The sequence below is a fragment of the Eutrigla gurnardus genome, assembly GCF_963514095.1.
Source record: "Eutrigla gurnardus genome assembly, chromosome: 20".
Taxonomy (NCBI): Eukaryota; Metazoa; Chordata; class Actinopteri; order Perciformes; family Triglidae; genus Eutrigla; species Eutrigla gurnardus.
The window spans coordinates 13,742,272-13,761,929 of record NC_139931.1 but is presented as its reverse complement, the minus strand read 5'-3'; the positions used below and the strand labels follow the sequence as shown (position 1 = coordinate 13,761,929).

General features: G+C 44.1%; 1 protein-coding gene across 1 annotated transcript; it reads left to right on the top strand.

Annotated features, from left to right (window-relative positions):
- Positions 1–2,939: 2,939 nt before the first annotated feature.
- Positions 2,940–16,602, top strand: c1ql1l2 (complement component 1, q subcomponent-like 1-like 2). The gene is made up of 2 exons (XM_084037299.1): positions 2,940–4,003; positions 15,578–16,602. The coding sequence occupies exons 1-2, from the start codon at positions 3,395–3,397 to the stop codon at positions 15,755–15,757; spliced, it is 789 nt and encodes a 262-aa protein (XP_083893425.1). The 5' UTR covers positions 2,940–3,394; the 3' UTR covers positions 15,758–16,602.
- The last annotated feature ends 3,056 nt before the right edge of the window (positions 16,603–19,658 follow it).

The window sequence follows — 19,658 nt, the reverse complement described above, 5'->3', positions numbered from 1 at the left end:
TATTATAATTCTTAAATATGTTGTATTTGTGTAGGATTGGCAATCATTTCTATAGGTTACTATAATATTTTACTTTGTAAACCTATTTAGTTATTTGATTACGAGATGGAAAACTGAGCTAATAATGACTGTGAAAACGGCTTAGACTAATGCTATGCTAATAGTGGTAACTGCAGGATGTGTAAATAAGTTTGCTCACGTCAGCTTAAAAAGTGATGCTATGGGGGTTTAGGGTTTCATACCTTGTCACCTCCATTAAAGTATGTGTTACCATGGCTGCCACTGACACTCAGGGATTCTCTCCCTATATGCGCCAACAAATCAAGCCAAACAAACCAGCTGCACTGATATGATGCTCAGCTGTCACGGCAGTTAACTCCCTCGCCACGTTGCACCTCTTGCTCCCCTTTTGCCTCTCTATTGCTTGTCTCCCCATCTTTCTCATCTCTCTTTCATCGCTCTCGCTCTCTGTTTGTCCTCTCTGGTGTGCATTGATCTCTGCAGTTCAGAGATTTAGAGATTTGGGGCACAGTGATCTCACTGGCAGTTACAGCAGACAGGTGTGGAGAACAAACAATGGCCTCCTAAACAAACCCCGAAACCAATTTAGGGCTTGTGTGCTTCCTCATATAGGCAAACTCCATGTCTGTTATGAGGAATCCAACAAAATGGGCAAATATGCATCACAGGCACACCTGGTGTGCCAGTTATTCGGGTATGTCTCGCCGACGCTGCTCAGTGATAAATTAAACCAACTGGTGATGGCATAAGTTTGCAACTTAAGTGTAATGATGACAAAGAGAGAGAAATGCAGCAAAATATGAGATGTCAAGTGTGGTGGTGACAAATAGTCAGGCATCGTGCTCATTGATCCATCTCAATCCATCACGAGAGCTCAGTCCAGTTCAGGCACAAACAGTCCCATCGAAGCCAGGAACTGGAAGCTGCGTGAAAGCCAAGAATCTGCAGATTTGTATTCCAACCAATGACTACATCATCGGATTCAGTGATTAATACAACTTTAAACGGAGATGTGACTGAAAGCTGAAAACACCTGGTGGATTAAAAAACTGTTGACTCTTAGGCCTCGAAGGCACGATGGTCCATTAATCTAAAAATGTGTTCAGGTCATTATGTAAAAAGCGAAAACAAGCATTTATATCTAGAATATATAACCTTTACTCTAATGCATTTCAATTGGAACAAATAGGATATATTTACTTTTTCAGACATGATTGTATACAATGTAGAACCCATGGGAGCCTCATGAGGACCGAGGCTGCTGGACATGTTCCCATGGCCTCAGGCTAAACCATGGTTAGGATGGAGAACGATATAAAAGGGAATATGAACGGATCTCGCTAGAACCCTCAGGAGGGTTCTGGTCAACACCCATAAGCCATTTTTCCACCAAGACATTCTCTGTAATTTTAGCCCCAAGACTACTTTTCAAGAAACTAAAAGGTTCCTTCAGCCCATTGTTGTCTGTGTTTCCATAGTGGTCTCAAGACGAGACTGACAAGGGCTGCTGGTGGTCGCAGAGGTAAACACACTCTGCCAGCTGTCACTGCGACAATATTTACTGCTGCATCGTGTTTACTGATGCACGTTGGATGTAGGTCCAATATAATGCATGAAATGCAGAGTAATAAAATTAAAGTGTGCACCAACCATTTACATTGGGTTCTGCTACCAGCTGTACTGGCTTTGCTTTTGTGATTCAAAGCCAGATATATCAGTGCGGCTCTATTTTTTTTTTTTTTTACCAATCGGCAGTTCATATTGAAATAGACATGCCATATTCTCTCCATGCGACATGATTTATTTGTCCATTTTGTGTTCTGAACTGTATTGAGACCAAAAACACTGAAGACCGACCTCTCTGCAAACACAACACATATTTCACGTGATGACTATGTTTGTTTGCCATCTACAGACTTTGTCATTTGCTTTCTTACTTTCCCATTCATCACTCTAAGGGATGAAAATGTCAAACAAATGACATCACTGCTGCATATAGATTTTTTCCCCCCCTCCCAACCAGGACCCTTGATTTGATAAAAAACCATGAAATCAATACCTAAAAAAAGACACCAATAAGAAACGGTGTCAGCGCATTCAGGTGAAGAAACAGGGTTATTGGCACGGGGGAAAGGCAACGAGGGGAATAAAATAAGAGCATCAATGTCTGTGGCTGCTTATACCTTTAAAAAGTGTTTAATGTGACATGCCAGTTAGTGATATAAAAAGTTTCCTAACAGTCTTTCTACATGTGTTATTGCAATGTTTAAATTATATTATACAGGTCAAGCTGTTGGCTTATGAATTCTTCTTTTAGCATGAACTTTTGTAATTAGCACCTTTTTTTTTTTTTTGAGGAGCTGTTAGCACTTCCTGGCATAACAGATTAAGTGTTGCCTTGTGTGCACATATATGCATGCATCTCTAGAACCCACCTCCAGGAAAAGAAAAAAAGAAGAAGAAGAAAAAAAAAAAGATTGTCTCTCCACAGCTCCATCTTTATTTTTAGAGTCTGGATGCTGATGAGAGAGAGGAGAAAGCAAGGGGAGTGAGAAACGGCATCAAAAGTGGGGAGAAGGAGGGAGAGCAAGGGGAGAGGGAAAAGAGAGGGATGAAAGAGGGGGAGCAAGATGGTCACGGGGGGTTGCCTTGGTTTCTCGGCGGTTCAGGAGAGTGGTGGAAAGAAATGCAGTGTGATGAGAGTCCTTCCTCCGAGTGAGCCGGAGAGAGAGAAGGGGACGTAGCCACGCCAACCTCTCACTAGATGGGGGAGCAGAGGGGAGGGGAGGGGGGGGGGGAGGCTCCGCTTCTCCTGCCGTATAAAAAGCCAAAGCCTGAGAATCCGGCACCACAAACTCATCACACACACACACACATACACACACACATACACACACGCACACACAGATCCAGTGGCTGCTCTGTATCTTTCACACTCACCCACTCTCTCTCTCTCTCTCTCTCTCCCTCCCTCCCTCTGTCTCTCACTCCATTCCTCTGGGATCTGCTTCCTTCTTGCTTCTTCTCACAAGTCAGATTGTGTTTGTAAGTGCAGGCTGGATGTCTCCCTGTGTATGCTTGGGCTTCCTTGGCTCTTTTTGTATGTGTGAATGACTGGTTGCCTACTTTAGCGTGACTGAGCAGAACAGCGAGGAGTATGTGAGTAAGTGTATGTGGGTCTCTGTCTCACCCTCACACGCTCGCCGGTCCTCTCGCAACTCTTCTCGGGATCTCTGGATCCCTTCCGACGGTGACAGGCTCCCCACACCAAGCAGTCACCATTTCCGCCCCCGGGAGACCCACGCTGGCAGCGCAGCCCCTTCCCCGACTCAGCATCGGGAGGAAGACCCTGGTGGCGGCTGCCGTAGGGGTTATGCTGGTCCTGGTGCTGGTGGTCCTCATCCCCGTGCTCGTCAGCTCTGTGGGTACAGACGCCAGCCACTATGAGATGCTGGGCACCTGTCGTATGGTGTGCGACCCCTACCTGAACAAAGGCACTCCGGCCAGCAGCACCAGCTCCACCGGTCTCCAGGCTGAGGCAGAGGCGTTAAGTGACCATAGCAACGTGCTTCCACCCTCCACCTTGCTGCAGGGCCCACAAGGGAAGCCTGGCAGGCCAGGCAAGCCCGGACCACCCGGACCACCGGGAGAACCGGGGCCACCAGGACCTGCGGGGCCTCCTGGCGACAGAGGGGATCAGGGAAGGACTGGGATTTTGGGTCTTGGGGGGAACGGAGCTATCAGCACGGCCACATACAGCACGGTGCCTCGGGTGGCCTTCTATGCGGGGCTTAAGAACCCCCACGAAGGCTACGAGATCCTCAAGTTTGACGACGTGGTCACCAACCTCGGCAACAACTACGATGGCATATCGGGCAAGTTCATCTGCAGCATACCGGGCACATACTTCTTCATCTACCACGTGCTGATGAGAGGAGGAGACGGCACCAGCATGTGGGCAGATCTCTGCAAGAACGGCCAGGTGAGCTCTTTGAAACTTTTACCGACTTTCTGTCCGCAGTGTCAGCATATACCTGACTTCCCTGCTGCTCCCTCTCCTCAGTAATCCACACTGTAGGCAAAAGATTCTCCAAAATAAAGCAATAAATAGGGACATTGTAGGGGGAGCGTGCGCATCAGCCGTGCGCCTCCGGAGCCGGGAGCGCACAGCTGTGGCACCCCGCGCGCCTGGAGATGAGATGTGTCGGCTGGTTGCAACCCGCGTCCGCTCGCCGCGTGATGCGTCCTGACATTGCCCGCTTCCCGCGATCCGAAGGACGGTCGCTTTGGGTTGAACGCTCAGTGCGCGCAGATGATTTTGCCTTCAGAGTAAAAACTGTAACTTTCAGGCATTCCGCTTTTTTTTTTTTCTAAATTAGGATTAATATCTAGAAGTCTTACGGTGTTTTGGAGTGATGATGACAAAGTGGTCGCCTGGTATTTCATTCAATTTCGTCATTAAGTGTTTCGTGCATTGTGAGGTTTTGTTATAGTAGGCTATTATTTTTTTAGCATTACAGTTATTATAAAAGACAGTGTGTGGACCCTTCCGATTCTTTTATTGCACGTATATAATATAACTTTTGGACTATATGTGCTTAAGTGGCTTTTCCTCGTTGTAAGTGTAAAAGGGGAGGGGGGATTTAATTCCGCTTACAATATTCGGACCATACCTGTCCGTGCATCACATTGTGCTGACTGTCCACCGCTGCACACATCTGTCTTTGCAGCCGAGTGAAATGCATTAGGACGTCTACACGGTCTATTCTCGGATTCTTATGATGCATCATTCTAATGGGACTCTAATTTTATTTTGCGCCCCGGAGGGTCTTCTCAGGTTGGTTAATGTGTGCCTTCCGATCAGCCGTCACATCTCTGATCTTCAAAGTTGCTCTGAAATACGCGTCGTCCGTAAAAAGATGGCTGTTAACGCCGCAGTTATTACAGATATCGTTTGCTCAAGCTGCAACGGCGTCGCTTTCATATTGTGAGTATTGTGATAAATAGGAGGGGAAATATATTAATGTAAAGAAGAAGAAGAAATCCGCGTAGGACCAGCCTACCATTTAAACACGTTTCATCCTTCAAAACCAATTTCATGCAGGGGAAAAAAACACATTGTAATAACAATTCTCTGCTAAAGTGCATAATGTGATAATAAATCATGAGAAAGTAGATGTTAAGGGGTGTTCCACACATTGTCATGCTGCATTAATTTTAACTGCTTATAGCTGCACTTTATTTCTTGCCACAATGACCTTTGTACTTGACGTGAACTGCACGCATGGAGACAGAATGTTGATGATATTCTGCTGGTGACACTCCTTTTTTTTCTTAGTGTGCACAATAAATGAGATCACACTTATCACAGTTCACAGGAAACGCATCATTTGTAGCCCATTTCACCGACACATGGAGGTTTCTGATTCACCGTCATCAGCTTGTGCCACAGTCAGACACACAGAGCCCTGAAATGAGATTAGATAAGTGATGCATGGAAGTAAAAATCCACCCAATCTCATCCTCTGACGTTTCACGTCACGGCCCTGCAGCCTCCGTGTTTCACGCCGACTGGCTGCAAAGTTATTTTCTTAAGTTTTTAATGCTTTTGCCAGGTGCCAATAAATAAACACAGAGTGAGATTAAAGCAGAGATATGTTGGGGTCTTGCAGTAGAACCGTATATGAGCAGCACGGAGACAAAAACAACAGCTGGCACCGGCCCTGTAGGATGAACCCGCAGTCTCGCCAAGGCAGCCAGAGGTTAATTCCTTTACCCTCGCCAAGTTCACAGCCAGCAAGAAAAACACAGTTACAGCAATTGCCTTCTATATATGATGTCTCACTCAACAGTAATGTTTATGGGTGGGCGTAAAAGCATTGATATATAATAGGGGAAGAAGAGCATATGTTCCTATAAAACGCCGTCTGTTCCCGCTTCGTTGTGCTCCCAAGAGGAGGGTGTGGAGGTACTTAAGTTAGACGCACACAGAGTGGGTCTCCAGAGACCCGCGTAATGTTTATAAAGTGGTAACTGAGTCTATTTCTCTAGTTTATGCATAAACACGCTATCCTCTTGCTGCGGTGGTTATTAAGTTGTGTGTTGGGCTGATTGAGAAGGCCCCAGAGCCTTAGTCTGTGTAAATGACTGTGAATGGTTATAAATGTTGGGCCAACTTATGCTACATCATTGATGAAGTGCTGAGAGTCTCACTGAAGCTCCTGCAGTCACACTGGTGCTTTCCTCAGCTCATTAAGGCTGCAAAAAGCTACACTGTGGGTTGGGAGAGGGGGGGGGGGGGGGGGGGGATGAGGGAATTGTAGACAATACTAGTATTTTATCATCTTTTGGCTTTAGTGAAGCAGCGGGTTCCCAGGCCCTGCAGTGCTCCTCCCACTCCAGGGGTTCTTACAAGCTGCGTCTAACATCAGCATCCACCACTTCCTTTATTTCTTCTCCTCTTCTTCCACTTCCAGAGAGTGCAACACAAGAATCCCCAGCACTGTCCCCCGCAACTTTGACACTTTTCAAGCTCGACCAAAAAAAGAAAAAAAAAAAGTGAGCTTCCGGGTAAACAAACATAAGGAATCTATTTTCAGCATTTTTGCACCACCCTCCAAGTTCCTCTCCATACTCTCTTTTGCACGGCCTGTTCTTTTACCCGCTTGCCAAACATTCCAAGCGGTCCTACACTCCCTCCAACAAATCAATGCGTTGCTATAACCTGTCACATCCGGAGAGACACGGCAGTGACAATGGAGACGACTTCAATGGATGCAGCAGGAGGGGGAGAAAGAAAAGAGGACAGAAAAGACATAGTTATTGTGCTATTGTGCCATCCAGTCTATTTAATTGTAATTAAAAAGCCTGAACCAGATCCAGGATGCGTTTGCGCTTCTCCTCTCCATTCCCTTCTTAATATTGTTATTAATCCGCAAAACCGTTTCAGAGTTAATTAAAAGCAATGACTTCAGCGTCAGTCTCTCAAGAGGACCGTAGTGAATAATCACTCCGTCTCCTCCTTTAATAAGCTTCAACGTCCTTCGTGCACATGCCTCTTCCTTCGCAATTACTGCTGCAGTCTCCTCCTTCCATCCACACACACACACATCCACACATGCACTTACACACAGGCTTGCCCCCCCCCAAACTCACTGCCTCAACCCACCCCAACTGTGCGCTGCCCTCCATCTCTCCTCTATGGCAGGTCTACAGGAGCTCACTTTCCAAAGGGAGCAGGAAGTTTTCATCTTAAAAAGGAAAACACTTTTTTTCTTTAAAAGTGGCAAAAAGGAACCGGAATCGTTTTGCTAAAACACAATGCCATCCATTACTCAAGTGATGCATTGCACTATAACAGAATATGTAAGAGTGTGCCATGCCGTGTTTTTTTTTTTAACCTTAAAGTGTTGCTGAAGTTCAGTCGCGTGTAATTTCCCTCTCACACCATCAGCCCATCAGAGACACCTTCAGGGGGGCGTCTTCAGCTCGGATGCACATGAACAACAGACTGTTTATCCTGTTGCTGTGTATCCAGGTGAAACCCACGCTTTGTGTTTAACATGAGGAGTCAATCCTGACATTAGAAATAGGAGCCGGCACATCTGGATGAGTCGTCATGAACATCAAAAAGACATTCCATTCAATACCTTGTCACTCACTTACATTGTTAAAGGGAAACATATTGTTTTTTTTTTCAGTACAAAAAATGAAAGAAGAAAAATTGGATTGTAACTAAACACACAAAGTATTTACACGCACACAGACACACAGCAATACCTCCACTTGATTGATTTTAACATTCTGGTAATGTTCAGACCTGCTATTCTTCATCGTGGTCTGACTTCAGCACTGAGAGGCCTCTGTGTGTCGGCCTGGTGTAACAGAGAGACTCTGTCTGAAATAGACAGACAGGGTTTGAGAGAGCCACCCTCAGTCCCTCAGCCTCTTCGCCTGCGGTATTGATCCTCTTATGTGTACGTGTGCGAGCGTGTCTTCCCTTCTCCTGACAGACCCATTTCTTCCTATGTGATGTATTCCATGGCATATCTTCTATAATCAGCCCAAGAGGTAGTGGAGGCGGACCTTTGGCCTTGATCTGCTGTGTAATTGGACATTGGATTTGACACTCTGCCGAGTGGAACATTAGAGCCGGTCTAATTAGGTGCGAGGGCTTTCAAATGAAGATTGGCCCATGTTGTTAGGAAATACCAAACAGATTGGAAATGTCAAGATGACATGGGCTGTCATCCGCAAGCACGGTGGAAGAAAATCTATCATTTATTGGTGAAGTTTCAAAACTGGCTCGACAACTGCCCACCACTAGTCCGTAATAATTCCGTTCCTTTAAAACATTTTTACGCTGAGCTCCTCGGCTAGAGAGGCATTAGAGTCATTAGTGCCCACACGGCCCGCGCTGGCATCTCAGATTAAGGAGCTCGTGAAATACTGCTATAATGTCTCGTGTGTTTGTGAGAGCGAAGACATACGGTCTAAAATAGGCTATGGATTGTCTCCTGTGGCTGGCTGACTCGATGATGCTGTGGTGTTGACTCACAAGAGTTCTTCATTATAATGAGGGCCATATTGGAGATAGACAAGTGCCCCTGGGCCTCTTATGCAAACACATCTCTCTCCGTCCCCCCCCCACACGCCCCTGACATTTAGCTGTCCCCCGAATTCGGTCTTCAGTGATACCCACAATTATCCTCTCCTCCTTCACACGAAAGCACCAAGTCAATGGCTTCAAATGACTCACAGTCTGCTACATAAATCAATGTGTTTAACACCCCCCCCCTCCTAATATGAAAATGGGTGAGATGATCAACAGTAAGAGAGGATGGATCAGCCACTGTATGAAAAAATATGCGTCACAGCTAAGCTGCCTGTCATCCAGCACTTGTGCAGAAACTCTCTATTCCTCGTTTTGGAGTCTTTTCTTCCATTTAAGAAATAGAAGGGGGGAAATCTCAGCGCCTCAGGGTTACTCATGAAGCACACGGGAAAAGCAAGGCTTAGTGTGAACAAAGGTTGAAATTTTTTGCTGTAAAAGTCTCTTTTCAGACAATGCTGGGAGCGGTGATTGTGGATTTGGTGTTGGCGCTGGAGGCAGACAGTGCTGTGGATCTCAGTAATTAACTGAGCGTGATGAGTCAGACACAGGAGAGAAAGAGTGGCTGGATCGCAGGTCAAAGTTGATGCCTCTCTTCCCCCACTGCCGTTTCCTCTGACAAGCCTCTCGTGGCTCTTTCAAGAGGAGCTTGTCTTGATTTCACCCTCTTTTGTTGCCGCCACGCCACAATTGCGATGCGGCTTTTTCTAGACTCTAAAAAAAAGTTTCGCTGGATTGAATATCGGTGACACCAGACTCCCTTTTAGCATTAGTGTAAGCAATTTCATTAACAGCGCGAGGGTTTGTGCGGCAAAGTAATTCTGTTTCCAAAGAGGCTGAGCAGGTACAAAAAGCACAGCTGGTGAAATGAATTCAGGAAGCCTTTTCCTACTCTCGGCTGACAGATGGCAAATCTCCTGTTACCATTTCATTCCTCTTATCATGTTTTCACTTAGGTTCCTCTGACGAATAAACCCGCGACACGTGGGAAACCCGCCGCTCTCCGACAATACAATTCTCCCGCAACCCGTCCTTGTTTCCTGTTCTCATTATTTCAGTAAAATTGCATCTTGTGCCCACAGACATGCACGCGTGTCTCTCCTCTGTTGTGCGGTGCAGTGAAATGTTGGATCAGGCTCAGTAGCCGTGGCAAGCTATCTAAGCTGCTATTAGGCATGCAGTTCACGGCTGGAATGTTCAAACACAATTAGACGGCAGTACACTTTGATTTAAAGAGGACCAATAGACTCGTTGATCCAAAATGGAGGCTCAACATCAAGTCAACAAATCCCTGTCAGAGAAGCCACGAGACATGTCCTTGTCACAGTGACAAAGCCTCGTGTAAGATGTCCCAGTGGGACGTTACTGGCTCCGCCTGCACCAGACAGAACAGATAAAACTTCACATTGTCATGTTTTTCATAAACAGTATTCTAATAAGGATTTGGAATAGATGTAGACTACGGCTGCTGGATGAAAATGATGCAAAATGCCTTTTCAAAAGAGGCTGACTGTAAAAGAAATACCACTTTATTAAGGAGACTGGAGAAGCATTTTAAAATGTGCCACGAATTCCTCTCTGATTCCTCACATAAACAACTGATATTTCTGATATTCACTTTCACAGGTACTGTATACTGAGCATAAGTTAAGAGTGCTTCACTTTTCCTGGCACGCATTATCTATTAAGCCCAAGTGCAGCCTTGAATTTTTTTGTGTCTCCGCTCAGAATATTATTCAATCAAAGCCATCACGTTGACGATATGACGGATGCAAACACGCACGAGCAGCCACAAGGAAGACAACATCGCCTGACACCTCATTTACCATCGCTGGAGCCGGCGCGTACAGCCTCATGCTTTGTTTGTCTTGTCAAAGTTCCTCTACATATTCCGCGTCAAGGTCACGCGCTGCCAGTTGGCTGTTTGTCCCGCTCGTCTCTCGCTATACATCTGCCATAGCCTGCATTTGAACCTCATATCCCCAAGTTCCTCGTGTGCATTGGAGACAATAAAAGAAAAATAGCTCCAATAGGAGCTCCCTGATCATTATTTCAAAAATAGTGAGGCTTTATTCATGCATGCTTATCATTGAAAGCAAAAGGAGGAGGCCTAGACTGCGGCGCTTAGTCTCAGAAGGGGATGAAAACCATTAGAGCAAAGAAACAAAACAAGACAGAAATATCATTGTGGAAGAAACTGGAATGATTTCAGGCAAGTTGGCTTTCACCAGGGCTTTGCTCATCCTGTCTCTGCTAAAGGAATGTTATGTTTATATTCCCCCCTCCCCACAAAAATACATAAATCATGCACATGAAGGCAGCTTAGATTCCTTAAAGAGCAAATGAAGAGAATAATTTAAAGGAATTACACATCTGTGACATTGCCAGAGGTTCCCGGGTTCTGTGTGAACACCTGGAAAGCAAATATTTTGATAAAGTTTCATTAAAATCCCAACAGACAAATCCTCCCGAGCCGTCATCACCCACTCCCTCACCGACCCAAGGCGGTAACCCTCTAATAGGATGGTGTTGACTTTGCACGCCCGGGGCGCATCATATCATATTAATATGCTCTGGACGCGGCATCTCAGAATCAGAACAGGAAGCTTTGTTTGCACATTGATATGAGCTGCGCTCGATTTAATCAAGAGGATAAACAATAAAAAAAAAGTACAATATTCCATATATTACTCCTGCATCTTAAAACCTCTCCCCAGAATTTAATTAATCAGATTAGCCTTCATGGCACTCACACATTTCATACCAATGTGACTTTCACTGTCAATGGCGTGTTATTAAAGTGTTAGAGACACCTTCAAACCTCCTTATTTAAACAGAAAGAGGGTCATTTTGAATTTAAGGACATTAGGACTGAAATGTTGCTCTAAATAAATGATTCATGCTCTTTTAAATCCATCTGGCTAGTGAAGTTTTGCGCAGCCGTTTCTTTGTTTATTTCACCTTCTATTACAAAATTGCGCTTTTATATTTCAATCATTGGCAAAAATCCTATTGAGATGGCTGAAGAAGTGTGACCTCACTCCTCTCCGCTTCACAGCTCAGCGCGGGGAGCTGAAGGCAATGCAAAGAAAAGTTTTCTCTTTGAAAATGATTTAAAAAATGATGGGCTGCAAGAGGACAAGTGATTCAAAGCGTACACATTTATTGCAGTCCGTGTTCCTGTATCTAATGTTGAATTCGATGTTTATAATGTTCAGAAACAGTTGTGCTTCTCAAAACTGTGTCACAATGTTGCTTTATGTGGGGATGTTAGCAGACACGCTTTGCTGCCTGCAGTGAGATGTAGAGAAGACATGACTAACATCCCGGAGCACGCAGCCTGACCCTGACCAGGTCCACTGTAAGGTGGCCACTTAAATGCTTTATAAAGTAGTGGTGCTGGAAACGCTCAGTAGCCTCTGGAGTAGCTGATGTGCGTTTGCCATTGTGTTGCTCCGGAGAAAAACACTTAAGATTCTTTTGTGCGTCTCGAAAGAAACGCTCTGATTTTCTATCACAGATTTGTCACATTTACCGCCTTAAATGTACAGATGTGAAGAGTCATTTGCTGCAGTCCATCATGCGCTTTAGCAGTGAAAGAGTTCAGGAAGGCTTTTCATTTGCTATTTTAATAAGACGTGCGATGTGTTTCCAACATCAGGTAAAATCCATAAAGGATGAGCATGAGGTTCAGCATTATCGGTGATCGCTATGAGACAACAGGAAGAACATCTTCAAGGGGAAACAGCTGAATAGGGTCAAACATGTAACCAACAGATACAGCAATGGAATCTCTCCAGTTCTTTGTATCACAAGTCTTCTTAAATGTGTCACATTCATGTAGTAGCTTATTAAATATGGGCTCATTTGGAAAACAGAAATGTAAACATTGGATAACGCAGATTACAAATGCTTGTTTCATGTTGTTGACATATTAGAGTCAAAGGTTTTTACAGAAGGGATTTTGGATATCTATTTGCATCACATCATAAATCAGAAAATACTATCAGCAGCCATAAAAAAAAATCCATTATCACTACGTTTTTAGGAATAAAATAATATATATATCAGGCTATGAATGATGTATGAACAAAGCCCCCTATAAAAACCATTAGAATATAGATGGGAATAAAATCAGAACGTGTGGTGTATGTAAGTGAAGTGGAGATTGGCTCGGAGTGTAAGAAAAAAAGTCATTTGGGAAAACAGCATTTGAAGATATGTATTGTCAAATGTTATACTTATACTTATACTGTAAGGTGGGGAATAGGGTAAAAAGGAGAACTAATAGATATCACCATAAAACAGCTGCAGTGATTACTTACATTACAGTAAGACAATTAGTTTTAGTTATATGAAATATTATGTTAAAATATGCAAATTAAAAAATCTAAAGACGCATACAAAAATGTGTACGTTTTCTTTCCACACGTCATGAACAGAATCCATAGAAAAAGGCTAAACACAGAATAACGGTGACAATGACTACATTTGAAACAAACCCTGTCAACCCTTTAAGTCAGTGATTTAAATCCTGCAAAAAATATACAATTTCTTAATGTATAATATGTGGAAAATGTTTATAGGTTTTGGCAACGGTGATGCATTCTGTGCAGTCGATCTCTGTCAGTAGCTGACCCCTGTAACATTTATCAATACGCCTATTGTGTGTACGGCTTAATATTGGCCGTCCTCTATGCTGCCTGTTCGAAAAGCCCCGATTTAAAGCTGCGCGGACAAACACCGAGCAACGTTAAGGGCCAGAATGGACTTTAGATACCCGATAATGGGTCACAAGAAAATACCTCAAATGCACATAAACTATTGATTTTGTTTCAAACTTACTGACCAGACTAAATGACTAATTGGCTTATTTAACCAATGGATACTTTAAAGGATGTACAGTGCTTTCTTTCTTCATCTCAAGAGGAAATAATGATCCTTTTGTTCGATTCTGTTTAAGTTACGACTGATGCAGTTCTCCTCGTTAGTCAATGAGGACTGAGACTGTAAGCATTGGAGGAGTGGCACTTTTTTGTGCTTGCTCTGAAATGATGACTATTAGGTCAAAGTAACAACTTTTTAGTTTAGCATCTGTATTGGGTGTACAGGCCTTTTTAGAGTCAATGTAGGTGACCAGAGTTAGCTGGCAGATCACCATTAATGCAAATGATGTCAGTTTAGTTCTGAACCCTTCATTAGAGCCCATCAGCGGTTTATGACCCATATAAACCCACAGACCCGGAGATGCTCTGCCAGGCTGTACTGCAGCCAGATTTACTTCTTGTTTACTTTCGGGGCTTCTTGGTAGTCAGCAGTTGATGCCACGCTACTATAAGTAGGATCACATTGATAAAGACAGCCATAAAACCTCCTGAATCTTTAGGGTCACCATCCTGCCGCATGGTCGAAAATGTGTGTGTCTGGTTTATGTGCAGGTCTTGAGGGTTACGTGGAAAAAAGGAGCTGCACAAAACAGAGCTAAATAGAGTGGTGGAGAGAGGCAAACACAGGTTTATGAAACTAACATGCTTTGCTCAGCAAGATAATCTTCACGGAAACTGATTTTTGAAGCAGGAATGCGGAATTAAAAAGCGAACGTTCGGCTTTAAACCAACTACACCACGGTGGCTTCATATTTAATGAGGCCTCAGCAGACAAAGGCACACACTGGATGCCAGCAACATCCAGTCTACGACCTTCATTGTGTGTCACTGCTGGTTTCTCCCAACTTCCTTCTTTTATTGCGTTTGGCAACGAGGAGACAAACGGTTCGTAAAAAATTGCAACTTGAGATACAGGATTTTGTAGTAGTCGTTTTGTAATGAGAACATGTAAGATTAGTCTCTCTTTTCACACAAGCACACACACAGACACGCTTGAAAACACAGCTCTTGTTTCAGCGCCCGTTTGGCACTGCAGCTACTTCCCTCCCCAGAGAGAGAGCATGTTTGTGGTGGAGGTCTTAATTAGCCAGGACAGGTTATTTAGAAACCTCTCCAGAATGTCACACACACACACCACACAAACACACACACACACACACACACACCAAAAAACATCCCGTATGATATGTCAACTCATTTCAAATATTCTTGACACTCCTCAATATGCGTTGTGAAATATGTCTTCTTATATTCATTGTGTGTCCTTCATGTTTCTTTTATTATATCTCACAGTAATTTCTACCACAATAAGAAGCTAATAAAGGCAGCCTTGTTGTTGAGTTTTCGAGACGGTGTCTTTCTGTGGCCCTTTTGTTCTGAGGTTGGATGTTAGGTCTTCTGTGGAAGACCGCTGGCTTGATTGAACCCATAAATCTGCTCGACAGAAAGGCCCAGTTGCCTGACCCTCTGCTCGGCCCTATAGGTTTAATATAATATAAAGAACTATTTTTGCCCCTGTTGTGTTTTTATTTTTATTTCCGTAAATGACACATTCTCCCTCTGTGCAACAAATGTCACTCTGATGTTTTAAGACTTGTGGCAGTTAGTTGTTGTCGTTTTTTGTTTGAACGATTTTTCGTCTTCCTTTGCTTGGTTGCTATAGTAAGTAACAGAATATCTCATACATCAATCAATAGATATCAATATACATGTGGTGGTGTTTATGCAAGATTAGTACTTGGTGGAGGTCTGAATCCAGGCAAGGCTCTGAGAATTTTGTAAATATTTTGTTAATACTGTGACGCCTGCACTTTCTAAAAGAAAAAAACATTCTGGCACTGTATTTTTATGGAGATCTTGATGTAAATGTGCAGACTTGTGCAGCCTTGGTGGGGATATGTGAGTGCCTTTAGAACTGATTAACAATCATGGAGACTGGCAACAGTGTAGTTGAGAGAATGACAACCGATTTGTTCTTATCCTAAATTAATGAAGTCCTATATATACATATGTACTGTGGCTAACAAGCCTATATGTTCATCTGTCACCGTCCTTCCAGGTCCGTGCCAGCGCCATTGCCCAAGACGCTGACCAGAACTATGACTACGCCTCCAACAGCGTCATCCTCCATCTGGACGCGGGAGACGAGGTTTACATCAAACTGGATGGAGGCAAAGCCCACGGAGGAAACAACAACAAGTACAGCACCTTCTCTGGCTTCATCCTCTACGCAGACTGAGAACAGACGGACACAGGGACAGTCAGGCAGGAAGAGATTGGGGGGTAGGGGGGTGAGTATGTGTTAAAAGCTGGAATGCTCTCTAGTTTTCCTAATTCTCTCCATCATCACGGACACCTCTGCTTCGTATTCATCAGCCTCATCCAGGCTCTGTAGCCGAGTCTGGATGGAAAGCTCCCGAGGACACACCGAGTGGGGCCGGGCGGGAGGAGTGGGCGTGGGGTGGAGGTGGGCTGGTTTTTCTACACTCCTCGCGACAACGCCGACGTATCACAAGCTCCTTCGCTTTCAGTGTCTCTCCTATTCAGCCCTTGCACAGAAATATCAACGACAAACATGAAAACCCTGCAAAAGTGGACGACCTCACCTCCTCTCTCCACAGTGGCAACAGTCGGCTTTACCGTCAGTGGACTCGATTGACTGAAACTCGTGGTGTTGTTCCGTGCAATTTTTCCTTAGAGTGTGTTTTTATTTTGTAGACATGCATAATATTCTACACAAATGAGATTTAAAAAGATATATATATATATATTTGTCCCTTGTGAAGATATCCTGTTTGACTGAGAGAACAGATTCGTTATTTGTGATGCAGCACAGACGTCTAACAGCTGGAAAAGAAATCTATGTGAGTAATTCATGGCAGTGGGTGTTTTTCTTCATCGATGGGTGCAACAAGTCAACTATATAATGTCCATGTGGAGAATTACAATACATTTTGCACTGTACCATACAATGTATCTGAAAAAGGAATCATCCCATATAGATGATATCCTTACCGCGGACCACCTCTCACACACACACACACACACACACACACACACACACACACACACACACACACACACACACACACACACACACACACACACACACACACACACACACACGCACGCACGCACACACACGATGATGTTGCTGCTGTTCGGATTAAAAGTAGAGTTCAAATTGTCTCCTCGATGTTCTAGTTTTATGTAGACGCTCTACTCGCCACATCTTCAGATTCAGACGTAACCTAGTCGAAGAGGTCTTCATTCTCCTGTGCTGCGCTGACCTCTGAGCCTTGTTGCGCTGTATAAAAAGAAAAAAAAAAAAGATGAAGAAGAAGTGTCTTCTGAAGTAGAGGGCGAGGTGGGGGTGAAGTCACAAAGACGGAGACGGAAAGACTCAGAAGTGAGTGAGACGGTGGGGAGGTGGAGGGGGCGTTCAAGCACAGTAACAGTGAGTGGGCGATTTTTTCTGTTTCAGTGTCTCTGAGCCTCACTGGATGTCATCCATTCATTAGCTGCATACTCACTGACACACAGGCATTATGGTAATATTTACTCAACATGGCGGCCTGACAGCTTGCTTGAGAATGAAATTGATTGGGTGAGTGACTTGGTCTATCATGGCTGTGTGTGGGGTTTGTGGGCGAGTGTGTGCACGTGTGAGTACGTATGTGTCCGTGCGTACCAGTGAGCGTCTGCATTTTTAGCATGTGCCGTGCCATCGTTCTTTTTTTTGTTTTTTTTCTCTCAGTGCTACAGCCAATGACAGATATTTTCCTCAGCAGCCAATGAGATTGTGCTCTGTAGGGTGGGGAGCCTCAATAGATATGATGAGAAGAACAAACAGCTTGTAAATGAAATCTATGACATGTTTGTTTATCTTATCTTTTGGAATTGTTGAATACATTTAAATAATAAATGGGATTTTTTGAGTGACTTGTCTCGCGAGAATTCTTGTATCCCAAATACGCTAATTAGAGAAAATGATGTAAAGGATCTCATTTGCTCTGTGAGACTAACTAACTACAGTGCAAACAACAAGCCTGGAAATGTGTTGCTGTTTAAACGAAGAATTTTAACAATGGTCTGTCAGTGCAAACATTAAAAAGAGATTTTATCAGCGAGTCCCTCATCTCTCTTTTCTCTCCAAAAACTAAAGTATATTTAGGGAGATGGGTGTCGAGGGGAAGATGTCTGTGTTTATGCTCCTAAAGGGATCCTGCATGTGGAGCCTCTCTCCATCTGTAAAGGTGCGCTCCGAGATAAAGACCCTCCAACTTTGGCAACGTCCAACCGTGGAGTAAAAAATGCCGTTCTTGAATGCCGATGAGTCCTTAAGGAAAAGCAGCCTATTCCTCAATCGGCGATCACATGGTCTTTTCATAGATTCTCATCAACAGAGGCATGATATACCCGGCGAGGAAGCGTGAGCGGAGGAGAAAAGACAGAGGGGAGGAACGATTGAGCGAGATAGAAGAGAAACGGAATATGGTTTGACAAAGACAGATGGAGACACGAGAGAAAGAGTAGGCCACAGAGAGAAGTAATGGGGAAGGGATAGATAGGGAGGGAGAGCTTAAAGAGAAATTTAAGAAAGACAGACAGAGAGAATGAATGGGGAAGGGATAGATAGGGCGGGAGAGGGTAAAGAGAAATGTAAGAAAGACAGACAGAAGGGGCTGGTGTCGATTTGGAGCGGAGAGGGAGGGAAGGGGGGGTTGGATTGTTTTCAGGGTAGAGTGATTCCCTGTCGGGGCTGTGTGAGGTGTCAGGAGAGATTAGCCGGCATGAAGCTGGAGGTGAAAGCTTGAGATAGCTTGGATTGGACAAGTGTCAAGGACCGGACATTCCTCAGATCTGGCAGGAATGGGATGCGACACTGGCTGTTGTGCTGGTCTACACTACTTTGCTCTCCAGGGAGCCGGTCACCCCTCTCTGTATCATTTCCTCCATTTCCCTCTAGCATATAACAAGCTACTGCACGCTGGTGGGAATGAGAACGTCTCGTTTAATGGCATCTCTAAATCGTTTCCGCAGTCACTTTGAAAACATTATTACTAAAAGCAGCACCACCGCTGAAAAAGAAGCATCTACCAGCTGCGTGTTAGCGTTTGACACCAGGTCAGATTCCGTTTGAAATATTGCTGCTGTACACAAACTTGCACAACGTGGGAAGTGGATGCACTTCAACACAAATGGACTTGAAGCTGTCAGAGCGTCTTGCAAAACACAGATGGCGAAAGAAGTAGAGGAAAATTGATTTCCTGTTCATCTTCGTCTTTTTTCACCCCCCCCAAAAAAAGCATCCGCTTCGTAAAAAGGGGGCAACACGGCTCACGGGAAAAGTGGGTCTTGTATTGTCACAGCTCGGCTCTTAAAATAAAGAATAATTGTGTGTGTGTGTGTGTGTGCGTGTGTGTGTGTGTGTGTGCCAAAAATATCAACAAACCATAACTCTGGAGTGTTGAGAGCAGAGATCTTGCCTGAATGCTGACCCAGTCTCACACAAAGTTCATGAGTTGACATTACTTTTTCATGCAGTACAAACCCCCCTTGGCACCTCAGTGTGGCAAAACTAACCGACTACGGATGCAATGAGGGAAAGAAAAACACATGCCACGAGAAATGCTAATGATGTGGATGACCTAGCAGACAGTCAGGGGTCTGTAGGCATTGAAATGTGGCCACAAACAACTTCACTGAAGAGTTAAAAGGCATTCACGACAAAGGCTGGTGTAATCCAGGGAGAATATTTCACTCATAACTGGACTGAATTGTCTCACAGGTTATTGATTTGCTTCTTTTGTTCTTTAATCTGTGAGTCTGTAACCACTATCCTCCCAAAAAAAACACTCACATCACACTCACATCTGGCTTTTGTCTTCCATGGGAAAGGTTACAGTCGGCATTCAGACAAATGACTCTGCCTCATATTTATCCATTCCATGTGTCCTATGTTCTTCTCAAAACCAGCACACACAGACATCATCAAAACTCATCCACTGTTCCAACAATCACCAGTCAGACTGTTGGAAAGAAACAGCTGTTATATTCTCCTAAACGCTACCAGACGTTTTATGACAGAAGTAATAATTTTCATTGTAAAAGACACTTCATTTGACAAATACAAAATA